Source organism: Grampus griseus (genome assembly GCF_964374135.1).
Source record: "Grampus griseus genome assembly, chromosome: 5".
NCBI classification, from domain to species: Eukaryota; Metazoa; Chordata; class Mammalia; order Artiodactyla; family Delphinidae; genus Grampus; species Grampus griseus.
The window spans coordinates 135645396-135656293 of record NC_138998.1 but is presented as its reverse complement, the minus strand read 5'-3'; the positions used below and the strand labels follow the sequence as shown (position 1 = coordinate 135656293).

General features: G+C 43.8%; 1 protein-coding gene across 4 annotated transcripts in view; it reads right to left on the bottom strand.

Moving 5' to 3' along the window:
• Window positions 1-2229: 2229 nt before the first annotated feature.
• The window catches only part of TTC3 (tetratricopeptide repeat domain 3), a 141034-nt gene continuing 132365 nt past the window's right edge, over window positions 2230-10898 (bottom strand). For all 4 annotated transcript variants that reach the window (XM_082654211.1, XM_082654214.1, XM_082654213.1 and 1 more), the window contains 4 exons: window positions 9070-9196; window positions 8757-8891; window positions 4900-4992; window positions 2230-3752 (listed from right to left, as the gene is read on the bottom strand). In XM_082654211.1, coding sequence (XP_082510337.1) covers window positions 3678-3752; window positions 4900-4992; window positions 8757-8891; window positions 9070-9196 — 430 coding nt within the window. In that variant the 3' untranslated portion in view covers window positions 2230-3677. The remainder of the gene's footprint in view (window positions 3753-4899; window positions 4993-8756; window positions 8892-9069; window positions 9197-10898) is intronic.

The window sequence follows — 10898 nt, the reverse complement described above, 5'->3', positions numbered from 1 at the left end:
TGGAATTGATGTTTATATATGGTTTGAGGTCAAGCTTCATTTTTTTCCCATATGTATGCCCAAAATTAGTGTTCTTAATACAGCTGAAAACGTTTTTCTGATTATTGATGGTTGTCTCATTAGGATTTTCTTGTTTACTAATGCTGTTTAATTTCTGGATTTTGGCTGAATATTTTATCTTTTTTTCTTTCACCTTTAAAGGGTAAATAGGAAGAGACAATATAAACTGGAGGTGGTGGTAATAGCAGTTCTCCCCGCAAACCGGGGAGCTGGGATTACATGTCTCCTCTACTGGGATGAGCCTGCCCAGGCCTCTCCCATGCTCCAGTACAAACCCCCAGCCGAGCCAGGCATAGAACTCTGGTCCTAAAACCAAACTGAACAGAAAGCTACGTCAAAACTGCTCATCCAGGTGATTTGGAAAAGTCACAGGTGAAATTATCCTTTGCTACAGAATCACGATGTCATCAAAGTCAACAGGGAGATTTCAGGAACAAAGCTGTTATTTTTCAAAACGACTTCGAGGTGCTCTGATCTCTTCTCGCTCTGTTCTCTACCTGACTACGTTCCACAGTCTAGGCTACACTGAGGAGATCTCCTAATCTAACAAAGCTTTTCTTACACCAGACCACCAAGCTCTCTCCCTGTGCAATTTCCAGGCCCTGACCTTAGTAACAATCACTGGCTCCCCTTTATCACAGGTTTATGTGCGAGGCACTATGCTAAGCACTTTACAGGAATTTTATTAGTAATCTATACACCTTCCTTGATACTTTTTTAAAGCCCTTCTCAGCACCTGAAATTACATTCTAAATTTGTTTACTGTCTGTAACCGGAAGACAAATTTCACAATCCTCGTCTCTCCTTCACTGCCGTATCAGGATGTCGAGCCCAGGGCCTAGCGCACAGTAGATACTCAGTACACATTTGTTTTCACTGTTGTCCAGGGTTGCCCACCCTTCTCAGCAAAGCACTGAAGGTATATGGCTACTTGAAGGTGGACGTGTCCTCTAAGTAGATCATATCAGGGTGAAGAGGAGAAAAAGGGATTAGATACAACCGATGATCCATTCTTCTTACAATTATTTTTTAATAAAGTTTGATGATTAACGTTTATTAATCAAGTTTGATTAAAGTTAAAACACCTGAAATGTATTTCCTATTCCTTTCACGAAGAGTCATACTGGAGATGGTTTTGGTCCTCATTCAGACAAGCCTTCCCATCTACTTCACTGTCTTCCCTTTTTATCAGCCTCATCAGCAAGTACCTCGTATGTTGATGAAAGAAACTGCCACCTTGCTATTACCTCTTTTACCTGTTTCCTTTAATCCATTTTTCCAGAGAGTGACATCTGATTGAAAAACTACCTAAAATAATTTCGTTGCTTCAGTTTTGTGGTGTGATCACTTTTCCCACCTGTTTCCACTCTACGGTCTTTGAAATTACCTTAAAAGTGTAGTAACGTTTTGCAATGCTGGGGTACCATTTCAATTTTATATTGGATTATGCATTATTTATAGCATAGATTAAACTTTTCAGCAGGGAAAATAATCCAAACTCTTAGGAACAGTCATTGTTTTAAGTTATACACTATTTTCAATTAAATGCTACCGGATTGAAGACACAGACTGATAATATTGGCTTTTTTCAATCATCTCTTAGCGCTCAGCATACCAGAAGGTCCTCTAAAAGGGAAACCCTTCTCATGAATCCACAAGGACCAAAAGGTCCTTGAAATCTGGCCCAATCTAAAACATCCATAAGCATATTTGGTCCCTGCCAAATGCTTTTGGACAGGACCAAATATCAAGGACATTCTGGTGTGGACCAAACGTCTGCTAACCATCCACAAGTACCTCAAAAAAGTCAATACTGAGACATGCAATTGGATTAACTCTAACATTTTCACGTGTATTCACATGAAAAACCTCTTATTCTATCCTAAACAGTAAACTCTACCATCTCTGTATAAACTTTCCATTCACAAATTTCAACAGCCAATCTTGTGAACTTGAGTTTAGCAACCTCTATTTAGGCACAGAGGATATCTTTGATCCAGGCTCTAAAATGTCCTAAGACCTCTTGGTTAGACTCCTCAGACGTACCATGGCTCTTCTTTCCAAATGAAGTCACCTTTTAAAATGTCAGCGTAATATATGTCTTGAATTTTCAAGTAGAATACTTTAAATTATTTGACAAAGAACAGATAACACGACAGTAAACTGATGTTATTTTAGAATGCTTTTTATTTCGACACTTACAGGACACGTGTAAGGCAGGTTCACAAGTATTTGTTTGAAGTTATGTACAAAACACGTTCTCTTTCTCTCCAGCTGCTCTTCTTTCCCTTTGTACCTGCTGCTACAAACTGGGCCCTGTGTATCTTCATATCTACAAGTCCTCAGTTATTCTGAACATGCAGACAATGTTTTAGGGACCTGCTTCGAAATATGGAGGAAGCTTCTATGCACTAAGTCACTAAGACATCGGAACTCACAGGGAAACAAGGCAGAGGGAAGCGACCAAATCAGCTCATGAACTTGCGACTGTGAGCTTCTAGCGGGTAACAAAGAACACACGGAAAAAACATTTTTTGACCCTTCCTGTTTGAGAGAAATGGAATGTGTCCAGAATTCATGTTTCTGTATTTACTACTACTGCCTATGAAGTCACTACAGAGAACTAATTTTTTAAGTTTCTAATGCAGTTACAGTTTTGTTCTCAGGCCACAGTACAAGAGAGCATGCATTACTTTACACAAATGTCAAACACTGAACAATTGTAACAGGGACTCCTCGGGACTGTCTAATTACACAAGTGTCTCTTTTTGGTGGTAGGATAAGGAAAGTGCCCACTGTGTGCTAGACAGAGACACCCAAACACTTGTTGTCTAACTCATAAAGAGGGACGACATCACTGATGAGAACAGAGAAGTATTCAGAGTAAGTTCCCAATGTGGGGCTGGGGTAATGGATACGGAGCCTCAGTTTTAGGGGTTAAAAAAAGTCTTGGCTGATGTTAATAAGTTTATTGTGTGATTTTCAAAAATCATTATGTCTTTAAAATATGAAAAACAAGCACTTATAAATCTACTGGGGAGAAATAAAATAATGAAATGAAAAATCAAAATCACATGAAGAGGAGATCTGAATGAACCTTTTGGTCTGAATCAGCCAATATTTTAACATCAACTACAACCTAGTCAAATGTGGTTTGCTTAAGCCCGTTTTTTAAAATGCAGAATCTTTAAGGAAAAACGTAGGCATTTGTTTAGGAATACTGATCTCAAAAAACTTTAACGTGGGGCACTTTAAAAGATCAAGGATACTTATAATTTAAGTCCTGCTTTGAGGCACTCACCATGTTTTCCTTCCATCTCAGAGAGCACCTCTGCAAGCCGCCCCAGCAATGTAAGGATGTGGTCACACATAACTTTATCAGACACCATTTGGCGATTATTAAGTGGCTAGTCAGAGTTGGGAACTTACTTACTGTCAGCTGTATTAAAGATTTCCATTTATGAGCACTGTGAAGCACAGTGCAAAGAATCTTCACATGTTGCTTTTTATATCAAAGGTAGTATATTGTTATTCTTCCAACTCAACAAACAGTATATACTCTTTAGTGAATTGTAACTACCTAGAACAGTGGGGTGGGCCTCTTCCAGAAGGGCAGGTTACTCTTCTGACAGGAGATCACGAGCCAGGCAGGCTGGGCAAGTGCTCTGCTCCTTAAGCCATTGCTTGATGCACTGAAATGAGAAAAGACAATTAGCCAGTGCCTTTAGGAACACATGGAACCTCAGCCCTCCTGTACCACTCGCCTCAGCAGACACGGCTAACTTCACTGTGACATTTGGTAGGGCCTGGAGCCACCCAACACCCAGGGACACCAGAGCCTGCTCCGGGTAGGAGTCTGGACCAAGCTCCAGGAACAAAGAAACCCACCTCAGAATGTGACCTTGAACACTCAGGGCCTGACCTTGGGGCATGGCCTTGCCCTCCCATCCCCCCACACCCTGCTCCAGTCTCGTGCTTCAGCCGCCCTGACTTCTAGAGGCTGGCCCTTGGACTCACCCTGTCTGCCTGGTCTTGTTCCTTGCCCATCCCACCAGCCTGCACGCCACACAGCCTCGCTGGAGCCTGTCTACCCAGCGTGCTCCCAGCTGGCCTGCCGCCGCTATAGAGCCGAGTGTGTGTGTAAGTTCGAGAGCCCAGACAGGATGCCCCTACCCGGGAAGGAGGGAGAAGGCAGGCCGTGCGGGAGACTGCACGCTGTCTGGACTCTTTCTAGTGAGTGTACTGTGTGTACCCCTTTTCTCAGGGATTCCTACACTGACAGGGCAGAGACCTGATCTGCTCTAAACCAGCAGCAGGGGTGCAGGACAAATGCTCACAGCACCCAAATCACCAAAACAGTCACCACAAATCCTGGAAGGGCAGAGGCCAGAATCTCCCAGGATCAGGCACAGTGGACCCGGTTTAGTTTAGTTTTTCTCCTCCAAAATGTTAAACTTACTTCACCTGCTGCAGTAAATTGACAAACTGCTGCACTGTGTACCTGTCTGACCACGCATATAAGAAACGGGTGCGTATAAAAAACTGGCTTCTAAGGAACCAGTACTGCTCTGACTTTCAGCAACTGATGGGGCCAACTGTTCCTTTGCACTCATGACACAGAGGACAGTGTGCACAGTGCACGCTGCAGGGCCCAGGAATCTGCTCCCCTTCCTGCAGCATCAATCTTTGGGAGGGAGACAATCATCACAGACAGGAGGAGGTTTAGAAAGTGCTTTGAAAATGCAAGTACTGAAGCCTAGAAAACAAAGTCCCTTTTTATTTTCAAAATACTCCATAGTCGAAATGCATGACATGAGGATGGCCAAGGAGAATCCTTACCCCTTTGTGAAACTTGTGCCCACATTTCAGCACACGTACATTTTTGGATTTGAATACTTCTAGGCATATTTCACAGGAATTTGCACCGGACACCTGTGGAAACAAATGCATCTCAATAGTAAAGAATAACTAAATTTCTCCTTACTACAGGAGTTCTTCTTACAAGTGGCCTTCCAGAACTTTCACAGTTAAGGTGGAAAATTATTCTCAATTATAGTTAAGGAGACTGAGGGAACAACTTATTTTCTAATAACATTTCTTAGGAAAAAATAAAGTTTTAATTTTCTCAGAGAAAAAAATGTTTTATGTGGTTAACTCATTCCCAGCTAAAATACTACAAATACCTACTTACCCCAACCCATACCTAAATAAAGTATGGTACTAGCTGAATATTACAAAGTAATTGTTCATCTAATTATCTAACAGTTGGAGACAGTAATAAATTATGACATTTCTACACTACGGATTATCATGGGGCTGATTAAAATCATGACAAATTCCATAATCCGTGACGTGGCAAGTTAGTCACAAAAACTCTCTGAATAAAAGTAGGCTACAGAACAGTATGTATCATATGATTATATAATTCAATGTTTTAAAAATAGGGAGAATGTGTATATACAGAGATGCCTAGAAAAGAGTCTGGAAAGATATAAAATGTTAACAGTGGTTACTGGCTACTTTTGGTTGAGAGATTTAACTTTTTTCTTTGCTATTTTTCTGAAGTTTCCATGAATGTGGATTACTTGTATAAATCAAAACAAAACGAACTGACGCCTCATTCAGCAAACATCCATGGTCAGGGACTGTGCGGGGCACAGCGACACGGAGATGAATGGGAGGGCTTCCGGCCCTAGCCGCTCCCAGTCTGGTGAGCACAGACAGCGTGCTCTGTGTGAAAGCAGAGTGCCAGCCTAGAACACCAGGCGTGAAGCTCTCCCTATGGCTCACAGCACTCACCCCACATGCATCATTAACTTCGACCCTCACTCCCCACCTTAACTCTGAGCACCCTGAAGGCAGGAAATGGCCTTGCTTATCTGTGTTCTTAGCAGCTGGCAAGGAACCTGGCCCCAAACTGAGACTCCATAAACTGTCAAGAAAGTGAATGAATGCAGCCCGGGCAGTGGGTTAAGGTCAGGGAGTACAGCTGGGGGCAGTGCCTGAAGGCTATGACACCTTGAACTGCTGCACGGGGTTTTCTGTCTTTCCCATGGCACTGTTGCCGCTGCAGCAATGGGTCAGATGTGCTCTCACTCCTCTGTGCGGGCCCCCAGGGAAGGGTCTGGGAGGAAAGGTGGAGGTGTCAGCCCTGGGGAAAGGGCAGGTTAAGGTCTCTGCAAAGTTCAGAAAAACCCACGGTTAACTTGACTATTTCCTGGTATGGAAAAGTGGGCACAATATATTTCTAATTGAAACACACACACACACACACACAAATATATGCACAGTTGACTAAATTCAGTATACACACAGATACAAAAGCGTTTAGAAAAATAGATACTGATATGATAGTACTGGTTACCCTTAGAGGGTGGGTTTTGGGGTTCTTCATACGCTCTTTTTATTTTGATTTTCTATTATGAACCACAAAACTTTTATAATTTAAAAATACAAAGCAGGGACTTCCCTGGTGGCGCAGTGGTTAAGTATCTGCCTGCCAATGCAGGAGGCATGGGTTCGAGCCCTGGTCCAGGAAGATCCCACATGACGTGGAGCAACTAAGCCTGTGCATCACAACTACTGAGCCTGTGCTCTAGAGCCCGCGAGCAACAACTACTGAAGTCCACACACTCTAGGGCCCGTGAGCCGCAACTACTGAGCCCACGTGCCACAACTACTGAAGCCCACACGTCTAGAGCCCATGCTACGCAACAAGAGAAACCACCGCAATGAGAAGCCCGCGCACCACAAGAAAGAGTAGCCCCTGCTCGCCGCAACTTAGAGAAAGCCCGCGCACAGCAACGAAGACCCAACACAGCCAAAAGTAAAATTTTACATTAATTTAAAAAAAAAAACAAAGCAAATTACTTTTAATCTTTAAAAAACTACCTATGATTAGCAAATTAAGTCCCGGTTCCAATACATATTATCCTTATAAGTCAGCTTTTACACCTTTATTACTATCAACATCAACCACGAAGTAGAAAGCAATCTCTTCCCAAAAGGTGATTATGGTCTATCTTGGGATGGCCAACAAGCACACAGATGCACGCGTGCACACACACACACACGCACACAAAGGAGTTCACACACACACTCACACATCAATGAGAATGCCAAGAAGTTGACCTGGTTGTTCGACCACAGAGCACATGACCAGCAGGAACACCCCTGAGAGAGGGAGGGGACTCCAGCCAGGCCTTGCAGGAATGCTCTGCATGATCATAAGCTTTCCCTTTGGGGTGAGACCCTCTGGGACCTGAGTGTATGTGATGCAGAAAGTCTCCAAAGGGTAGCAGAACGTGAAAATGTATGGGAGGCATAAAAACGAGTTCACAAAAAAGATTCACTGCTTAGCTCAAGTCAGCAAACCAGCGCTCTTTGTGCAGTCTTGCACTGCTGACTGCGCTATGGGGCCTGCAACTCTTCTAATTTCAATTTCACCTGAACAGTGATACTGTAGTTGGACAAAAAAGGGAAATGTGGGGGCTTCCCTGGTGGCGCAGTGGTTAAGAATCCGCCTGCCAATGCAGGGGACACGGGTTCAAGCCCTGGTCTGGGAAGATCCCACATGCCGCGGAGCAACTAGGCCCGTGAGCCACAACTACTGAGCCTGCGTGTCTGGAGCCTGTGCCCCGCAACAAGAGAGGCCGCGACAGTGAGAGGCCCGCGAACCGCGATGAACAGTGGCCCCCGCTCGCCGCAACTGGAGACAGCCCTCGCACAGAAACGAAGACCCAACACAGCCATAAATAAATAAATAAATAAATAAATCCATAAAAAAGGGAAATGTGCTCCGCACCAGAATTCACTCTGAAGCCCACGGCTGTGAGCCGCCAGACGGCCATCTCTCTTCCAGCCACACGTTCAGCCGGTCCCTAACGCACAGTCCCCAGCACGAGCTGGTCAGTGCGCTGAGGACGCTGCGGTCAAATCGAAGGAAGGAACGCTGGCAAGATGCGCGAGCCACCTGTGCCTCGGATTCCTCATTCATACAGACAGTTATAATGCCCTGTCGACTGACATCACAGATGTAACAGTATTTTATAAAAAGTTCTGTGTCACTGTAACATTCTCATTGTCTGAAAGGACAACAAACAATCTAAATCAGTATATCAAATTAAAGGCAAGTTAATTTAATGGGCTCATTCCTGTGTGCCCCCCGCGCCCCTTGAGGGGAGAGAGGAGGGAAGCAACCAGCCCTTCCCGAGCACAGCACTTGACTCTGCCTATTCTACTTCAGCACTTCATCCCCACGACGACCCGAACAAGCAGATATGATTCGAGCTCACAGTGTTATTACGTGATGGAACCAAGTCTGTGTTATTCCAAAGCCCATGGTCACACGTAGAAGAAAATTATCCAAAAATCAAGTTTTCCAACTATTCACACTTGATACAAAAAGTGAATTTACCTGACCATCCACAGGCCCAGTTCCCACAATGTGGTGACAGCTCTTCTTGTCACTACATGCAGGGGCCCCGAGCTACCCGTGGAAGTGGAGAGACAACCTCGCCATTCACTGGCTCTCCTAATGAAACACTCAAGTACATCTAAACTTGGTTTCCAATTTCAAGATCAAATAAATTCAATCTAGAAAAATGGGGCTAAATCATGGATTGATAGTTCTGTTTCCTTCTTGTTCTTCATCAGAAGAAGAGAACTGACTCTATGGTCATACATGCAACACTCACAGGGACGTCGTCTGTCTTCTGCCCCTGGCTTTCGGGTGATGATCCAACAAGTACGGAGGGCGGGCCCTGGGTGGCCCTGGTCACAGAAGCAGCAGAGCTGGGCTCGGACGGCCTCCTGTCCTTTCCTGGATTTGGCTGCAGCAAGATCATGGGGCAGGGAAGCAAGTTCAGTGACCCAAAAACTTGACCCTCTTCTATCCACTGAATTGCTCTCCATTTTGGGGTTGGAAGCATTTTCCCCCACAATTCTCTTATTTTATAAATAAATAAGAATAAAGTGGAACATTTTATTGAATCTAAATGAAAAACTGACCTTTTTCTTTTTCTCTTCATCTAGAATGTGTTCTGTCACTCTTTGCACAATTTCGTCAATACTCAATCCAGAGAGCGAGTTCTTGTTTTTGTTTCTTACTTTTTTAATAAAACCAGCAAGCTCGGTGCTGAAAGAGAAAGTGGGAATAATGTCAAGAGAAAGTTAAAGTTTTCTGCTGCAAAGAAATATTACGGGCCAATATTAACCCAACAGCAAAAAGAAACAAAATCAAATACACACAAATAATTCATTTGTAAACAACAACAGTAACTGTATACAGAGAGCAGCAAAATCAATCTTTCAAAGCACTATGAAAATTCCAATATTATTTCTAAATATTTGTTTTAATAGACTTTCAAAGTAACAGTGTATCTGATAGATCCATTTGAGATCTCCATCTCTACTTAGAAACCTGACTTCTTATAGCCTGGATATACTGTAGCTTTAAGCAAAATCAATGAATGATCAGACGCCATTGGATCTGACCTGAAATCAATAAAATCTCATTCTATCTAAGAACAAACTAGTTTTGTTGACTTCTTCCCTTTAAAAATCTAACCAGGGCTTCCCTGGTGGCGCAGTGGTTGAGGGTCTGCCTGCCGATGCAGGGGACGTGGGTTCGTGCCCTGGTCCGGGGGGATCCCACGTGCCGCGGAGCGGCTGGGCTCGTGAGCCATGGCCGCTGGGCCTGCGCGTCCGGAGCCTGTGCGCCGCAACGGGAGAGGCCACAACAGTGAGAGGCCCGCATACCGCAAAAAAAAAAAAAAAAAAAAAAAAAAACTAACCAACAGGGCTTCCCTGGTGGCGCAGTGGTTGAGAGTCCGCCTGCCGATGCAGGGGACACGGGTTCATGCCCCGGGTCCGGGAAGATACCACATGCCGCGGAGCGGCTGGGCCCATGAGCCATGGCTGCTGAGCCTGCGCATCCGGAGCCTGTGCTCCGCAACGGGAGAGGCCACAACAGTGAGAGGCCCGTATACTGAAAAAAAAAAAAAATCTAACCAACAACAAAGTTTTCAAAGCCTGAATTTTTCATAGGTAGCAGTGGATGTGATTTATATCGTTAACCAATAGGAACTTGGTATCTGTAGCACTAATACCTCATATGCTTTAACACGCAGAAAATCAGGATGCATATCTATTTGGTGGTTTATATTCTGCCAGATTTAGTCAGGATTACAAACAATTTTATTTGTAACGTACTTTTGGTAATTACAACTTGACTATTTTTACTAATTTGCATGGTAATTGCTATTGAGAGAACTTACAATGTTTATCAAACTTAGGCAGGGCTAAACATGCCCATGTGCAGACAAGATATACTTATTTCCAAATGGGCAGGGCTCCACTGACAAATGCAGAACATCAAATTTGGCCAATCATAATTAACTACTGTGTTTCAAAAGTATAATCTCAAAGACTGTGACTAATATCGTGTCAAAGACAGAAATAACAAGGGAGGTGCGGAGGGTCAATTCTGGATGTGGATTCCTCTCTTCTGAGCTGTATCCCAGAGACATTCCCTCCACTTCACCTTCTCTCCAGGCTGAGACCAGGAGTACCTCTGTCCCCTCGCACCAATCTGGAGTGAGGTCAGAGGTTGATGCAGAAGCACTGCTGAAGTGCCTGAATGACAACTCTGGCTGACTTAGTTAAAAGCAGCTCTGCCCATTTGCAGCAACATGGATGGACCTAGAGACTGTCACACTGAGTGAAGTAAGTCAGACAGAGAAAGACAAATATATGATATTGCTTATACGTGGAATCTAAAAAAATGGTACAAATGAACTTATTTACCAAACAGAAATAGTCACAGACATAAAAAACAA